The following is a 16,539-nucleotide window of genomic DNA, read 5'->3' as shown; positions in this document are numbered from 1 at the left end:
AAACTTCCCTTTTAACAAATTTATCGATTATCACCAAACAGAAAGTTGCGAGAAAGTTATCCATACCGCAGTACTCTTCCCTCCCATTGCACACAGGAGCCCCAGCGCCCTTTTCCCAAGCACAGGTAGTTATTGATCAGAGGCGCCCGATCATGCCTACTGCCGTGCCAGTCGACGACCATGGCGGTCCTTTGACAAAGCGGCGCAAGACCGCCGTCGTGCAAAAGGCACCAAAATCTCAAACGTCGCGCATCTTTGCGCCGTATAGGGTCCGCTTTAAACCTGCCAATTTAGATACGAAAGTATGCTGACCGGATTTATCGATATAGACGATAGGTCTCGTTTCACCGACTCAGGTCCCTTTTACATCAATTGGTCTAGGAAAGACTACTTTCCAGATCACAACTTCGGTCGGGCGCAGCCTACAAACCTATGACCTCCGCCGAGGACTGAACCTCGTTTTCTTGAGCAGGCCTCAGACACCTGAAGAGATAACAGCGACGATTGCGTGGAAGGGCTTTGTCCTGGCAGCGTGGGGTGCGGCCAAACCTGGTAGCCCCGTCGGTGTCTGGATTTTTCAACGTGGTAAAAAAGTCAATGAGCTGGAACTGCCGGCGGATCTGAAGGAACCCATCCAACAACTCCTTGTATTTGGTTCGTGGATTGTGGGATACGGCTCTACTCGAATCGAAATTTGGAAATCGGCCACCTATGAGCATTATACGACGCTTTTTCCTCTCGGTGGCAGTACCACTGGTGCGGTTCCGGTCCTCTCAGGCGGCATGTGCACGATGCCTACATACCTTAACAAGATATTCATTGGCAGGCAGGATGGAGGTGTCGAGATTTGGAACTTGAATACAGGGTAGGATATGGTGTTCTCAATTTTGAGAGATGCAGATTTGCTAAGCTCATAATATTACAGGCGTTTAATCTACACGATTCTGCCCGAATCCTCCGACTCCGGTGCTGTGACGGCACTTCAGCCTGCGCCGGTGCTCTCTTTGCTAGCAATCGCCTATGCCAACGGTACTGTTGTGATTAAAGACGTGCGTCTCGATCGCGACATTTTGAAATTCAACCAAGGATCGTCAACAAAGACGCCAATTTCGTCAATCACGTTCCGGACTGACGGCCAGGGGGCCGGAGAGGATGGAAGAATGGCTGGTGTGATGGCTACGGCAGGCTCGGGGAATGGCGATGTTACTCTCTGGGATCTCAACGACGGTGGTCGCATCATGGGTGTGCTTCGTGGAGCCCACAATCCTCCCTCCGCGGTACACGGTGGAGTATCCGGAGGCATTAGCAAGGTTGAATTCCTGCAGGGACAGCCCGTGATGGTTACCAGTGGTCTCGATAACTCTCTGAAGTCTTGGATCTTCGATGAGACACCATTCTCGCCGATCCCTCGCATTCTTCATTCTCGCACGGGGCATGCTGCGCCTGTGACCCGTCTCGAATTTCTGCCTTCGGACTTTGACGGCGCGGAATCAGGAGGGAAATGGCTGTTGAGTTCTGGAAGAGATCGTAGCTTGTGGGGCTGGAGTCTCCGAAAAGACGGCCAAAGTACGGAGCTGAGCCAGGGCAAGATCCGTAGCAAAGCAAGGAAGCTGGGCATTCTTGGTGCAGCAGCGGGAGCCAAGGACTCGAGCGCGAGCTTGGAGGACCTCAAAGCCTCTGAAATTAGCTGCATGGCTTGTTCGCTGAGCCGGGATGGCGGCATGGGAGCTGCAGCTTCAAGTGGAGTATGGACAAACGTCAACTCGGCAAAGAAGGGGGATGTGCTTGACAGTGCAGTGACAGGTTGGGAGAGTGTTGTGACCGGACACAAAGGGGACAAGTTTGCAAGAACATGGTTCTGGGGCCGAAAGAAAGCTGGTCGTTGGGCGTTTGAGTCTGGCGATGGGACCGAGGTCAAGGTATGCATCTCGTTATATATATATCTTCAACCGGGGTACAGTTCGACTAATGTTTTTCTGATAGAGTGTTGCCATTTCTCCCTGTGGTACATTTGCTCTGGTCGGCTCTGCTGGCGGAGCGCTTGATATGTTCAATCTGCAATCTGGTCAGCGCCGGCAGCGCTTTCCCGCTCCCTTAACACCGGCGCAAGCCAAGAAAATCAAAATGCAGCAGGCTGGCTCTGAGCTTTCTGTAGCGTCTTTGGCAGATGGGTTCAAGAAGTTTGGTCCCGGACAAGGAAAGCACACCAAGGCTGTCACGGGAATCATGGTCGATAGCCTGAACAAAACCGTCATCAGTTCCGGACTGGACGGAAAAATCAAGGTACGGCCTACAATGTAAGGTCTCGTTGACGAATATTTCTAACATTTAATAGTTTTGGGATTTCGCCACTGGTACTCTCCAAGATGAGATTGATTGGTATCCAATGAGCGCCATCACTGGTGCGCGTCATCACCGACCGAGTGACTTGATCGCTCTCAGTTGCGATGACCTTTCAATCCGAGTCGTTGACATTGAGACCAAGAAGCTCGTCAGAGAACTGTGGGGTTGCGTCGGGCAGATTAGCGATTTTGTACGTTCCCTCCCCCAAAAAAGCTCCTGTTATCTACCAAGTGACGCCACTAACTATGACTGCAGTGTTTTTCAAATGACGGCCGTTGGATCGTCGCAGCTTCAATGGACTCTGTTGTCCGGGTGTGGGATCTACCTACTGGCCATCTCATTGACGCTGTTCGGTTACGCAGTGCTTGTACGGCGTTGGCCTTTTCCAACACTGGAGAGTTTCTTGCCACTGCACATGCTGACGGCGTTGGTGTCAATATCTGGTTTGTTTCCCTCTTGTTGTGTTTTTTTTTTTTTTTTTTTTTTTTAATAATTTTGTTTTTTTTTTATTTTTTTGGTTTTTTTTTTTTTTTTTTTCCTTTCTTTGGTTACCCAAAGCATTTTATCCTCTATCTTACAAATCACTCCTCCTTGCTAATTGCTAATACCGTACTAGGAACAACCGGAGCCTCTTCACGCACGTCTCGACAAGACATCTATCCGAAGAAGAAATCGCTGAAATCGACGCTCCCACCGCTTCTGGCGAGGGCGGCCAGAATATCATCGACGCGGCATTTGACGAGGACGAGCCCGAAGACGGGTCCGGCCTCGACACGGCCATTAGCACAATCGACCAGCTCAGCAAGGACATTACCACGCTCAGTATCGTGCCCAAGTCGAGATGGCAGACTCTTCTCCATCTTGACGCCATTAAGGTACGTCCATCAAGAGGATTTTTTTCTCCTCCCTCCTTTTTTCTTTTCTCCCTTCTTTTCCTTTATCAGTTTAATAGGTCGCCTTTTTCTAACATTCATGTCTATTAGCAACGAAACAAGCCCAAAGAAGCACCAAAAGCACCTGAAAAAGCGCCCTTTTTCCTTCCTTCTACCTCTACCGGAGACGACAAACCTTCTGCTATTTCCACCACCACTACTTCTGCTGCTGGCGGTGCTGCCCCTGCTGGCGCAAACACAATCACAGCCGCCGAGCGCTCGCGCATCGCCAAGATGGCGCCCGGCGCGTCCGAATCGCGATTCACGTCCTTGTTGCGCTCCGGCGCTCAGTCTGGAAATTGTAAGCCCCTTTACCCTTCTTTTTTTTTCCCTTTTTTTTCTTTGCTTTGTTGGGGGCAAGAAGGGGGATAATAAAAAAAGAAAGAACGTATACTAACCACAATCTCTCATCGCTCTAGACGACCCCTTTATCAACCATCTCAAAACCCTCCCCCCCGCCGCCGCAGACATTGAGCTCCGTTCATTAAATCCCCTCTCCGCGAGCGCCCTCGCCCCCTCATCAGAAGAAGAAGACGATGATGAGGATGACGAGGATGATGGAAGGAGAAGAGGAGGACGAAGCGAACTAACCACCTTCATCACCGCACTGACATCCCGCCTGCGCCAAAAGCGCGACTACGAGCTCGTGCAGGCCTGGATGGCCGTCTTCCTGCGCGTGCACGGGGACAGCGTTGCGGCGGCGGACGAAGCGGGGGCGCGGGCGGCGCTGCTCGAGTGGCGCGCGGAGCAGCAGAGCGAGGAGCGGAGATTGGGTGGGTTGGTTGGGTTTTGTAGTGGTGTTGTTGGGTTTATGAGGAGCGCGAGGGTTTAGTCGTGTCATACTGTATCATCATTTATTTATTCTTTTTTTTTTTTTTTTTTTTCGTATCATTATTTTTCACACTCTTTTTTTATTTATACTATTATTATCATTTTTCGTATCGTTATTATCATTGTTTCTTTTTCGGTTTATTTTGTTTTGTTTGTTTTCTTTTTGGAGGGGAACAATTCAAGAAAGGCATTCATCAGACAAAGGAAAGAAAAGTCATATCATTGGAGTTGGAATAATGGAATGTTTAGAACTTTCGTCTGCTCAATCTGCTCGAGAAGTGGTATATAACTGTATAACTTGTATAGCATGTATAGCATGGCAGGTACATATATATGACAGTAAAACAAAATATAACGTGGCAGTCATGGCAGTCATATATATGTGACATTAAACAACAAAGTACTAAAAAAAGATAGTAAAGACGTTGAGAAAGCACGCACAATCAAGTGCTGAAGATAAACATATGACGAAAACTAAGGAGTGCCCCTTGAGAGTCTCCTCCTAATGTTCCTGGCCCACCGCCTCCATCTCGGCGCACTCCAGACCAAAAACAAAAGAGCCAATTGCACCAGCCCCATGACCCGGACCGGCGGGTTTCCATACGAGTAATGGTAATTGTAAGAATAATACGCAAAGGGTAAACAGTCAAAGACCGAGGTGACGGCGAAAACCACAAGACAAAAGACCCAAACGACGCGGCGAGATTTCCGTCGAAACGCCCAATAGACTTGCCCCATTGCGAAAAGAATAATGACGACATCGGTGACGATGGAGATGATGAGATAGTTATCGGTATAGAACATGGAATACCGAAGCTTGGGGATAACCCAAAAGAGAGCTGGAAGGATAATGTAGAACACGAAGACGTAGAGGACTAGAATAACGATATAAGTAATGCGCCAGTAGGCGCGATACTTTGCGGTGAACTGGACAAAATATCGGATGACGGCGCCTAAAACGAGGGGGACAATAATGGAGCCAAATGCGAGTGGCAGCGAAGTCGCGAAGAAGGTACTGAGTGACCAGATCTTGTTGGTAGGATTTTCACCCTTTTTCGGTTTTTCCATTGTGACATTCATGCCGAGGAAAGACTGGTTCTCAGAGTCAGTATTATTCTTGATTCTAATTGATAAGGGAATGGTATGGTTGAGGACTGACCGTCATGAATGAGAGCGGAACGTAGAGAGCGAGCAGCACCGTAATTATCATTGTACGGCGATTTTGTAATAGGTTAATGTGCTCGTTGATCTGTTCAGCGTTTTAATAGAATATTTTATTTAGGTCATTTGGAAAGATCGTAGTCTTACCATCGTACGGAGACCATCAAAACCGTTGATCCGCTTTTCCAGAGCGCGACATTCGCCTTGGAGAAATCCCAAATCAACTTTGAGACCCTCTATCCGTTTCTCAAAGGAGGAGATTCTTGCATCGGGTATGCTCTGCCCATATCCTTCGAGGAAAAGCTTCACTTCCGAAAGACACAGAAGGGAGTGCGCAGTATCCTCGACAGCCTTGTTCAGACAGTCACTCAAATGAGTAAGGAATTGCACTTTGCTTCCGGAAGGTCTCACTCGCCCTTCATAAAGCTGTTCAAAAAGTTAGTCCCCGGCGGCATTTAAGGTGGATATTATATACTGACCAGATTATTGCATTGGTCAATGGCATCTTCCATGAAATGCGTCGTATCGTATACCATTTGCTCAAACACGACAAGTATCGACGTCATGATTTTGTCTTCGACTAAGAATTGATCATCGTCCTCGTTGCTATGAGGCAGGAGCGATTCTCGAAGCCTTTGGAGTTGATTAGTGTTCTCCACCAAGAGAATCATCTGTCGAGAATTTTTGTCCTGTGCGGGTAGCATGTTGATTTGAGCATATCTATCGGGCGGAGCACGTCGGAATGGCTGCCACACATAGATGTCGAAATCAATGCTATACCTGGGCGACTTGGCTTGCCAGCGAAGAGTAAAAGAGGTGCCAGTCAAGGAATTCAGATCCAGCAGGGGAGGAGGGGAACCTAGTACCAGTCAGTGGAAATTCGAAAAGCCATTTTGATATTTCAGGGACAAACCAGCAGAGGGCAGTCTAAGAGAGGTTCTCGCAGGCTTATTGACCCCAAGCAAACGCCAAACGACGTCATTCTTAATTCGCCACTCTTTAGCAAGAGTATGAATCAGAGCCTGTCGTGGTGCACCGTACAGGCGGCTGATTTGAGCCTTGTATGAGGCTTGGACGTTTTGTCTGAACGTAAACAAGTCTCCAATGCAGTTGCTTTCTGCTGCAAGAACGCTGAGACTTGTATGTTAGCATGCTCCTACAGTTACGATGAAAACAAAGAAACGGGAGGGGAAAGAGCATTTCATCTAGCGGACGCACATACCAGAGCTGTAGAAAGCAATTGGATTCACTGGTCATCAGCAGAGAACGTAAAAGGCGTAAATTTTCAGAAAAGTTTGGCTCGGCGGGAAACGTGGAACGCCGGATAATTCCATCATCTACAGGAGCAAAATAAGCAGGGGAACGTAAGCAGATATCAGTGACAAGATTGAAGAAAATAAAATAGCCAGAAGGCTTGGCAAAATCAGGATCATGCAACAAACTTAGTGAGGTCGAGCGACCACGTGTCTTACGTTTTGTATGCTGCCGGTTTTCGAGCATCATGTCGTCGCCAGCCGTTTGATCTTCTGGTACTGCAGCAGCAGCTACAACTGGAGGAGCAAATGTGTTTATCCATATCAACGACTCAAAGAGTCTGCCAGAAGGATGTTCCTTGAACTGTGAGTAATCGCGGAGAAAAGCAAAGATTTCCTGGTCATCTATAGCTCGCTCATTAAGGTCCGACTCTAATTCATCCAGCTGATAGTGTCGTCGCGGTCCAGTAGGAAGCAGTCGCCGCCGAGCATTCGGGGTGTGTTCCTGATCCAGGAGCTGGATATCACATCGACTAGCATCTTTAGAGGCACTCAATGAATCGTCGGCAAGGGCACTCGAATGCCCTGCGCGATCGTTATTAGAAAGCATTTCAAGCTCCATGGAGTAAGTCTGAAGCAGTTTGCTGTTGATGAGCTTGTTCCCTGTCTTGGGAGGCGCGTGGGCCGTAATGGTCTTGATGCCAGAGTCTGCTGCATGGTGGCCGCACTGTCTTTATGACTTTGTAGAGGGCTGACTCTCATTTCCCCAAGGTGGGTTCTGTGCGAGGCTGGCCTTACGCCACGAACCTTTTCGCGGGCCGCCCCGGCAGGGGTTCCACGCCAACAATTAAATGAGAGGTACTCGAAACAGATAAAACAAAAGATGGAAAGGCCGGATGTCAGGACAGCTATCATCGTGCCGTGTTGGAATCGATAGTTGGGTTCTGCGAGACTAAAGTCTGTAACGGCTGGGTCTGATTGATGTGTAGCTACTAAGTTAACTAGCTGCCAACTGCTGCATGGTAGCGAAACAGCGGGATGGCGGGTAATCCATTACCTATGGTCACTTTCAGGAATTAGGGCGCCACAATGCATGGGCCTCTGCAGTCAGACGGCAATCATGCTACACAGTAAACACATTCCGTGTCGGGGTTGGCCCCTCGCCCAATCCAATTCACCAAATCTTCATCTGACAGACGTCTATAATTACAAAGCCATAGGAATTTTCCTCGTGCCTACACAAGCAAGGTAGAAAAAGTATTGTAAAACAGGCGCGGGTCAAGACACGAGGCATCCCCAAACCGAACGATATTAAGGCATATAGCTTAAGAATAATGTATAGTTAATAGCTAAGGGGAATAGAAAGATGGTGAGTGGTTAGTGGCAACTAACCCAGTATATATAACTGATCCCCTGCCTACGTGGGGGCGCTTTTGGCTGAATCAATAGCTAACTATCATTCGAGAGTTTTAGCGACGGGAACAGCAACAAAGTACCAGATACCCCTATTAGCAAGACTCTGTGTTAGCTTGTAGCTTACCCTAGTAGGAAGGTTTTCTCCCGCTCGGCCCCCTCGGCCGAGTATTCTCGCGCGGAACGTGCTCGGCTAAATAACTTGATTCAAAGTGACTTTACTGTGTACAGTACGTTACTCCGTATAATACTAAAGTAAGTTAGCCATTATTAGTGTATCTTCCTAATAAGTTATGTTATGTTAGCTCAGCTTAACTTAACTCTCCCAGAACCCTCCAACCCTCCCGCGTGTCGGCCCGGTAGTATTCAACCATCACCAACGCCCCAGGTATTTACTTTGCCGGCAAGCTCAAAGCCAGTCTATAAATCCTGGTTTTATATCATACCTACCTTATAATATTCAAGCATGTAATGTTTAGAACTAGTACTTTGATTTAACATTGAATATAATTTACTCTCAAGTAATACAAATAGAGCTACTTACTGGATTATCTATTAAATCATTGACTATTATCTTTCAGAATTTCTCTTTGTTGATAGAAAATTTCAAGATTAATTTATATTCAAGACACTACCTAGCTATTGTGAACAATAATAAGTATCAGCCATACCCAAGGTACAGTCGAGATGAGATGGGCAAAGCCGAAGAAAGTGACATTGGTGATGATTCGGAAGGGGATACCAAATGTTCAACCTGATGATGGACAAGGGGCTAATACTGCGGGGTCGGGGGCCTTGCTAAGGTAGTTTTGGATAAACGGTAAACCTGTGGCCAGCCTGTATTCAATATGAGAATTGGTTCATTACAGGAAGATATTTTCGGATTTTCCCTTTCTCGCTATCTGTTTATCTGTTCAATAGGTGTCTAAACATATCAATAGCTTTTCTTGAAACCTACTGAATCCCTAATCTATTTTCCTGTTTTCATGAATGTATTTCTCAGTACCTAAAGTATCTATACTTTCAGAATACTTTAGCATTTGAGATCTAAGTTGATGTCGAGGTAGATACTATTCTAAGGTATAAAGGAGAATCTTGAATAGAGGTAATGAAATATAACAAAATTTATAGATTGTGTATATCCTTTTCATGACAGATATCCTATGAATGAAAAATTGCTAGCTTATTTGTTTCTTGGCCATTACTAGTGTTTAATTCTATTGATAAAAAGGCTTCTGTCCTAAACTTTAAAGTGTGGCAATAATGGTCGAGAGACTACACCGGAGGGTTGTCCGACGTCATCGCGGCTCACGTAGCTCTGACCGCCTAAAGTTTGATCAACCGCAGTTTCCCCCACAGCACACTAACCTGACACAAGAGCTACCCGACAGCGACTCAGCCCAACTTGTCAACCTGAACGCCTCCTCTACCACCCAAACCACAATTTTTTTCTTTCCTGCTTTGTCACCTTTGCGGACAAGCTTTCTCGCGCCAACGGCATCTTACGCCATTGTGCAGATCCTTGACCAAAGATTCGACCCGTCTTTATCCCAGCTTTATCGGCCGTCATCCCCTCCTGCTGACCCGATCACTGCTGTACGCGCACTGCAACAAGAAATCTCCCACCCCTCCCAAAACACATGATGGGGCTGTCCTACCAAAGGGACTTATCTTTGGTTCGAACATGATAGGTCTTTGCCTATCTATTCCAAGTCGCTTATATTCATAATCGACACACGCCCCAACGTCACGTCAGACCTCTACCCTTCTTCGACATGGCGACGTCAAGAAGGTCAGGCGGGCGCTCAGGCTCGCAACATCGTGCACGTGCTCTACACGGTATTCTAAACGACCTAGATCTACATTCTGAATCGGCATCTGAAGATGAATCCGTTGAACTCGAATCTCCATCTGCCACCTTAGTGGACGCTGGTGTTCCTGATCTCGGCGTTCAGGAACAGGCAAGCTTCTCTGCGCAAGAGCGTGCGCTCTACGACCACGCTTCTCCACGCATTTCTTCTCCTCATTCGACGCATCTGCCCCAGATGACGAGTTCCCCGCCGGCTGCGTCAGGCCAGCCCTTGACAGTCTTGACTTCGGCTTCTCCAGCGTCCGGTTCATCGAGGCGAACACCTATTCCGAGAAATGACGCGGCAGTCTCTTCAGCCTCGACCTCCACATCTGTGCCTGGGCCTCGAGCGGAGAAGGATACAGACGATCCATCAACCCCGATCGAAGTGAGAGACCCATTGGAGCGGCTGGCAAATCACCCTCAGATTGCCCTAACGCGGCTTTTCGCCGCCAGTGATGGTACTCCTGCTTCGGCTTCCAGGCAACCATCTTATACAACTCCCTCTGCAACTGAGTACACCCGAGGCAAGAATGAAGCGTCTTTTACTTTACCTTGTAGTTGGCCGCTGACTGTGATCCAGCTCCATCTTCAGACATCGCGACGCTGCCGCAGCATCTCTATACCCGCGGTCTGTTGAGTGGGAAACACTCCGACATCGCCGTCTACGCCTTTTCAACCAGATATGCCTTGCATCGCATCATTATTGACCGAGCGCCCTTTTTCACCTCCGCCCTTTCCGAGCCATGGTTTGAAAGCTCGTCCAAAGAGATCACGCTACATCCCGAAGACATTGATAGCAACATTACCCAGCCAGCCTTTGAACTTGCCTTGAAGAGACTTTATGGTTGTCACGATAGTGCAGAAGAGGACACAGAGGCCGTCGGTCTCTTTGCTACGGGATGCTGGCTGGAGATGACGGACTTGATTGACGCTAGCGTTGAGTCTATTCTGCGACAAATGGCCCCGTCCAAGCTCTCGCGCTTGATCAAGCTTGTAACCCGTAATTACTATGGAAAGCACGGCGAAAGGATCCTCGCGTCTGCCAAGGCCATGCTCTGCCGCGACGGTTGGGAGATGCCCGTTCGGCACTGGGACGGTGTGTCGGGAGATATTGCCAGGGAAATCGTCGGAGGTGATGGGTTCTTTGTTCCGGGAGAGTGGGAAAGGTGGCATCTGGCCAAGAAGATTTTGGATCGGAGGCTCAAGGGCCTTGCTCGAGACGCTGGACTCTTGAATACAGACGGAACGCCCGCGCGGGCGCCAGATTCCCTCGGCCTCATGTCGTTCCGATTTGACTCTGTGTATCGCCGCAACTCGATTTCCGGCGGTCGTCCGACAAGCGAAGGTTCCGATTCGTGGATTGCACTCTACTCTCATCCCGACATCACGCCTTTGCTCGTTTTGCTCGATGAAGGAATTCACTATGTGCACTTGAGTTTCGAGCAGCTGCAGCACATTCGGATGCAGCGTGACATCCTCGGGCTGCCGGTATTGCCCGAGCGTGTTCTGTCCAATGCCCTTTGGATGAGCATGGAGCTGCGCCAAAGGGTTATGAATGCCAGAGATACGGATCTCGAGCTGGGCCTGAAGAAGTCTGCCGATGAAGGATCGGAAGACGGCTCCATCGTGAGCCCGGTGGCAACGAATGGTCTGCCCAGCACAAGCAGTTCTAAAGGCAAGCGCACTCAGGTGCCTGTTGCAGAGGACGCCGAGGAAGATCAGCCCGAGTCTGGTAGCTGGGATGGTAATGGAAAACCGAGAAAGTTTTGGATCCCCAATGTCGATTGCACTTGCTTCATGGGTGGCTTCCCCGAGGCCGCCCATAATTCAACCACCCCGCGTGCCGCACCAGGCTCCTCTCATGGATCTCGACTCTCAGCCAGCTTCCAACCACAGGATGTGCAATGGGCGTCGGATTTCACCCTCTTATCTGCGGACCGGCCCATGTCTCCACCAGAGGGGCCCGCCGCTGCCAACGTCACTCCTCCCGCGTACTACACCCATGTGCCACCCTTCAGGTTTTCTGCCGAGTTTCCTAATCCTCGCCTTCTCAAGGAGAAGAAGCGAGTCTATTCCCGAACTGTTTGGTACGCAGGAAGTATGTGGAATCTATATATCCAAAAGGTCCGGTCAACCAAGAACGTCCAACTTGGTGTCTATCTCCACCGCGCCAAGGAAAAGGACGAAGTTGACGCCGTCGCCGCTGCTGCCATGTATGGCTCTCGAGGCACCGTGGATGAGCGGATCGGTCAGCTCGAACGAGAAATGTTGCTCCGTCGCAATGAACGTCGTGCAAGACGTCAAATGGACATGACTGGAGACGGCGAAGAAGACACGAGCGGATCCGGTGGAGAGCCAGACATTCTTGGGCTCGGGTCATCTGTGCGTCCAGGGGTGCATCCGACTTTGAGCACCTTGCTCCGGAATGATGGTACTAGACGGCCATCGCCTCTACCCCAAACGCTCAGCACTGATTTGCCCGATCGCGATGCCAAAGACGATGAGCGGCTGGACCTCGTCGAAGATGGCACGGTGAAAACGTCTCCTACTTTGCCAGGCTATCATGATGCGCGGCCCACCATTCGGACTTACTTTAAGATATACTCCCCCAGCAAGGGCGGCCGTATGTTGAGCGTCTATGAGAGTGCACCGGATAAGTTCAACTTTAGTCAAAGCTGGGGCTGGAAGAGCAGCGCCATGGTCCTAGATGATGGACCAACTGGATACGAAGAGGGAACGCAGGCGAAACACAAGGAGGGACGGTTGCGGTTTATGGTAGTGATTGGTAAGTCACGTCACTCTTTGAAGGGCATGATGGCGAGACTTTTTTTTTTTTACTGACGCTCTATCCCCAGGAAATGTTTAAAGGAGAGAAGTTGCGAAGGGATATAGCTTTTTTGCATTTACAGGTCATCGATGTTCAGGTATCAGGTTGCATCGTTACGGAGCTCTTTACCTTATTCTCCCTGCTTTTTTTTGCTCCTTTGATTCGTTTGCATCATTGTCCTCGTTTGATCTGGGCCTCGAAGGGAAACGAGTGTCATACTTTTAAACCGGCGTTGTGAATCGCATTTGGTTAGGTGGTGTATGGAGCTCTATAATGTTTATACCATTTCATTTTTGACGGGGTACCTTTGAGATATAGCTACCTAGTCAAGTTGCTCTTTGCACAGATTGCTCTCAATACAATATGCTCGTGAAGCGAAGGTGCCATTAACTTAAGATTATATGATTTCAAGCGCAAAGAAGCCAATCACGAGAACACTGTCCTGGTAACGAGACGTGATTAATTGTATTATTTGGGACCCAGTGAGATTCAAATTCAATACGAATACGGATCTGGGCTGGCAGGTGACAAGTCCCAATTTAGCTCTCACCTGTGAGCGATGGGCACCAGTCATGGAAAGCTGGTCCGAGTTCGAACGTACCTTGATCATGTTGAAAAGTACCTTTGGATAGAAGGTCACCATAAATTACCCGAGAGAGTGGGATGAAGGTACTTGAGATTATTCAAACGGTACAAAATACCTTTGTACTAAGAGCTGATGGACCAAGCACCCTCCCCCTTGCGCACTCGGCCGGACCCCTCGAACCAGGGGGATCGAGGATGTTAAAGTTGGGTTGCAGCTGACGATCAAAAAGGACACAGAACAGTTGGCACATTTGATTTTTCTGTTGATTCTCTTGTCAAACTGAAATCGTAAGATACCACTTTCTTCTCCTCTGACTTGCCCCATCTCTCCAACAATTCCTTCTACCCTCGTCGGTCTCACAGGCTAAGCTTTCCCCAAAACAACACGTCATCAGACCATTGTTCTGTTCGCGATCATATTCGACATTATTCGCGATCATATTCGAACGTTGAACCACGACGAAGGCTGACTTATAAGGCTGCTCAAGTACAGTAGAGTTCTGTATCGTGATACTACGCAGACGAAGACAGATACCGATAGTCGAAGAATAACCACGCCAGACAAAGACGGATACCGATAGTCGAAGAATACTACGACAGACGAAGACGGGATACCGATACTTGAAGAATACTACGACAGACGAAGACGGATACCAATAGTCAAAGAATACTACGACAGACAATATGCTCAACGTGCCATTCAGACAGGGCGCTGCGGGCAGCCATGCGAGTAGCACCAAGGCGGTGATTCTTGTGAGTTGTTTTCTTTTTCTTTTTGCGAATTTCCATTGAGATAGATCGAATGTATTTTGGCAAGCAAGTTGTGGGAATGGATCCGGTTCTTGCATGGCCTAGGAGCTGGAAATGGAGAGGCTGGGGCATTTGGGGAAGGTGCGGGTCGAAATGTACAGCGCAATGGCTGGAGGATGATGGGTCCGAAGGTGCGAGGAAACGTGCGGAAAGAACAGATGTAGGAGGCATCTGAACGAGCGACATGATTTGAAACCTTCCCACCGGAGGAGAAAAAAAGGAAAGGAGATTGAGAGGGAAACAACATAGAGAGCAGAATGCCGATCAATGAAGCTCGAGGGAATAAGTTTAGATTGCTGGTGGAGGGGGGAATATGTCGTTGTGGGGGAACAATATTTTGGCACGTCGAGTGATGGCGGAGCGCTGGGCGCATCGCATTTGCTTTAAGGAAGCCAATTGATGCTTGATCTGATGGGGCTAATTATCTTTCTATATAGGTTGGTGGACCTTCAAGAGGAACTCGATTCCGGCCTTTGTCGCTGGATGTGCCAAAGGTGCGTATATAACCTATTCGTAGATGGAAGAACGGAAGCGCAGCACACCTCAATTTTGCTGCAGACGGCTTCTATATCTTATACTGTGAGCCTTACTGACCACCTCCCCTAGCCCCTCTTTGATGTCGCTGGTCATCCTATTATCTGGCACTGCCTGAAGGCTGTGGCCAAGGTCCCTGAAATCCATGAAGTGTTCCTTGTTGGTTACTTTGATGAGTCTGTCTTCCGTGACTTTATCAAGGATGCTTCCAAGGAATTCCCTCAGCTCACCATCCGCTACCTTCGAGAATACCAAGCCCTGGGAACCGCTGGTGGTCTGTATCACTTCCGCGATGCTATTCTCAAGGGCCGTCCTGAGCGCTTCTTTGTGCTCAACGCCGATGTCTGCTGCTCGTTCCCGCTCAACGACATGCTGAGGCTATTTGAGGAGAAGGATGCTGAGGCGGTCATCCTGGGTACTCGTGTCGGCAACGATGCTGCGACCAACTTTGGTTGCCTGGTTTCGGATGCCCACAGCAAGCGGGTTCTGCACTACGTCGAGAAGCCTGAGTCGCACATTTCGAACTTGATCAATTGCGGTGTTTATCTTTTCGCCACCGAATGCATTTTCCCATCTATCCGCAGTGCCATCAAGCGTCGCACGGACCGCCCGCGGATGATTTCCTACCCTTCGTCCGAGAACCTGGACACCTCGTTTGTGGCTTCCCAGGCTGAAGAGGACGGCGAGAAGAGCGAGGTGCTCCGTCTGGAGCAGGACATTTTGTCTGATCTCGCCGACAGCAAGCAGTTCTTCGTCTACGAGACAAAGGATTTCTGGCGCCAGATCAAGACGGCTGGCTCTGCCGTCCCTGCCAACGCGCTGTACTTGCAGCAAGCATTTCAGTCTTTGTCTGAGGAACTCACTCCCCCGTCGGCCACCATCTTGCCGCCCGTCTTCATTCACCCGACTGCCACGGTGGACCCCACCGCCAAGCTTGGCCCCAATGTGTCTATCGGTCCCCGCGCCGTGATTGGCGCCGGCGTTCGCATCAAGGAGTCGATTGTTCTCGAGGACGCCGAGATTAAGCACGATGCATGCGTGCTGTACTCCATCATTGGCTGGAACAGCCGTGTTGGCGCCTGGGCTCGTGTTGAGGGTACCCCCACGCCAGTGGCAAGCCACACGACGAGCATCATCAAGAATGGTGTCAAGGTGCAGGCCATTACGATTTTGGGCAAAGAATGTGCCGTTGGCGAGGAAGTCCGCGTGCAGAACTGCGTGTGCTTGCCATTCAAGGAACTCAAGCGGGTGAGTCGGTGTCTATGGCTTGTTACCTTCATTTTCAAGGTTGCTAACGTTATATTTAGGACGTCGCCAACGAAGTCATCATGTAAAAAGGCTTTGTGAGCTTTCACATTTCAACGTCTCATCACCAGCTCATTATAATATCTCGAATAAATCATCTACTGGTTCTTTTACTCGCTGACCTTTTCTCGGATTTCTTACTTTTCTCACTTTTCTATTCTTATACTTGTTCTATGCCTACGGGTGGTTGAATTTTTGTCACAAAGAAAAATTTCATTTTAAAATTTCTGTTAGTTTCAGAGAAATTAGTCGATATATTGAGTGTCTCTTTCTTTTCTCCTTTAAGGTCACAACAAGCCTGTCACTGCAAAATTCAAACTCTTGCCTGATAGTTTGTCTCGAGTTTCAGAATATATCTAATCAATCGCATCTTATCGATAAAAAAACTCACCATACCTGTTCAGGTATGGTGTCAAAGCTCCCTGCCCTCTCAGAGACCCTTGACATTTGCTCCAGTGAAGACATGCCTGATGCATGGCTTAACGCGTAAACGAACTGGATGCCTTATGAGAACAAGACCACCCTGGACATTCGTCGCATACTCCAGCGTCACCTTCTCACCTTCTCACCTTTCTTACAACTCATTCGATAAATACCATTGAATTATAGCTTTGCGGTTTTGTGAGCCATCTTTGTTTTCCGCGACGAGCGATAACCAGCTTTAATTCGAGCGTTGCGAGCCTCAACCTTGCG

At 48.8% G+C, this 16,539-nt stretch overlaps 5 protein-coding genes across 5 annotated transcripts; 3 read left to right on the top strand and 2 right to left on the bottom strand.

Moving 5' to 3' along the window:
• Window positions 1–91: 91 nt before the first annotated feature.
• L228DRAFT_256438 (Utp21-domain-containing protein) lies at window positions 92–4,107 on the top strand (the record flags this gene model as incomplete). The annotated part of the gene is made up of 9 exons (XM_018333921.1): window positions 92–269; window positions 330–865; window positions 926–1,919; window positions 1,984–2,283; window positions 2,336–2,533; window positions 2,599–2,786; window positions 2,960–3,218; window positions 3,327–3,576; window positions 3,695–4,107. Exons 1-9 carry the CDS (start codon window positions 153–155, stop codon window positions 4,105–4,107), a joined length of 3,255 nt encoding a protein of 1,084 aa, XP_018186738.1. The 5' UTR covers window positions 92–152.
• A 237-nt stretch (window positions 4,108–4,344) lies between these two features.
• L228DRAFT_167725 (hypothetical protein) lies at window positions 4,345–5,230 on the bottom strand. The gene has a single exon (XM_018329447.1). The coding sequence runs from the start codon at window positions 5,184–5,186 to the stop codon at window positions 4,581–4,583; it is 606 nt and encodes a 201-aa protein (XP_018186737.1). The 5' UTR covers window positions 5,187–5,230; the 3' UTR covers window positions 4,345–4,580.
• Window positions 5,231–5,337: 107 nt separating this feature from the next.
• On the bottom strand, window positions 5,338–7,336 carry L228DRAFT_167755 (hypothetical protein). Its single transcript, XM_018329448.1, has 4 exons — window positions 6,490–7,336; window positions 6,181–6,398; window positions 5,747–6,126; window positions 5,338–5,693 (listed from the first exon to the last, which is right to left on the bottom strand). The coding sequence occupies exons 1-4, from the start codon at window positions 7,140–7,142 to the stop codon at window positions 5,385–5,387; spliced, it is 1,560 nt and encodes a 519-aa protein (XP_018186736.1). The 5' UTR covers window positions 7,143–7,336; the 3' UTR covers window positions 5,338–5,384.
• Window positions 7,337–9,327: 1,991 nt separating this feature from the next.
• Window positions 9,328–12,753, top strand: L228DRAFT_248957 (hypothetical protein). Its single transcript, XM_018332980.1, has 2 exons — window positions 9,328–10,309; window positions 10,366–12,753. Exons 1-2 carry the CDS (start codon window positions 9,709–9,711, stop codon window positions 12,624–12,626), a joined length of 2,862 nt encoding a protein of 953 aa, XP_018186735.1. The 5' UTR covers window positions 9,328–9,708; the 3' UTR covers window positions 12,627–12,753.
• A 635-nt stretch (window positions 12,754–13,388) lies between these two features.
• Window positions 13,389–16,078, top strand: L228DRAFT_248954 (GDP-mannose pyrophosphorylase A). Its single transcript, XM_018332979.1, has 5 exons — window positions 13,389–13,485; window positions 13,676–13,950; window positions 14,445–14,501; window positions 14,614–15,789; window positions 15,849–16,078. The coding sequence occupies exons 2-5, from the start codon at window positions 13,882–13,884 to the stop codon at window positions 15,873–15,875; spliced, it is 1,329 nt and encodes a 442-aa protein (XP_018186734.1). The 5' UTR covers window positions 13,389–13,485; window positions 13,676–13,881; the 3' UTR covers window positions 15,876–16,078.
• The last annotated feature ends 461 nt before the right edge of the window (window positions 16,079–16,539 follow it).

Source organism: Xylona heveae (genome assembly GCF_001619985.1).
Source record: "Xylona heveae TC161 unplaced genomic scaffold L228scaffold_8, whole genome shotgun sequence".
NCBI lineage: Eukaryota > Fungi > Ascomycota > Xylonomycetes > Xylonales > Xylonaceae > Xylona > Xylona heveae.
The sequence above is the reverse complement of the archived record's forward strand: the minus strand, read 5'-3'. Positions and strand labels throughout refer to the sequence as shown.

Excerpts from the sequence above, each read along its gene's own strand:
- L228DRAFT_248954 (XM_018332979.1), top strand. The coding sequence starts at position 13,882 with ATGCTCAACGTGCCATTCAGACAGGGCGCTGCGGGCAGCCATGCGAGT. Across the intron at positions 14,502-14,613 it reads TGTCGCTGGATGTGCCAAAG|CCCCTCTTTGATGTCGCTGG; the intron begins GTGCGTATATAA and ends CACCTCCCCTAG. Across the intron at positions 15,790-15,848 it reads CATTCAAGGAACTCAAGCGG|GACGTCGCCAACGAAGTCAT; the intron begins GTGAGTCGGTGT and ends CGTTATATTTAG.
- L228DRAFT_248957 (XM_018332980.1), top strand. The coding sequence starts at position 9,709 with ATGGCGACGTCAAGAAGGTCAGGCGGGCGCTCAGGCTCGCAACATCGT. Across the intron at positions 10,310-10,365 it reads TGCAACTGAGTACACCCGAG|CTCCATCTTCAGACATCGCG; the intron begins GCAAGAATGAAG and ends ACTGTGATCCAG.
- L228DRAFT_167725 (XM_018329447.1), bottom strand. The coding sequence starts at position 5,186 with ATGAATGTCACAATGGAAAAACCGAAAAAGGGTGAAAATCCTACCAAC.
- L228DRAFT_167755 (XM_018329448.1), bottom strand. The coding sequence starts at position 7,142 with ATGGAGCTTGAAATGCTTTCTAATAACGATCGCGCAGGGCATTCGAGT. Across the intron at positions 6,127-6,180 it reads TCTTAGACTGCCCTCTGCTG|GTTCCCCTCCTCCCCTGCTG; the intron begins GTTTGTCCCTGA and ends GACTGGTACTAG. Across the intron at positions 5,694-5,746 it reads TTGACCAATGCAATAATCTG|CTTTATGAAGGGCGAGTGAG; the intron begins GTCAGTATATAA and ends CTTTTTGAACAG.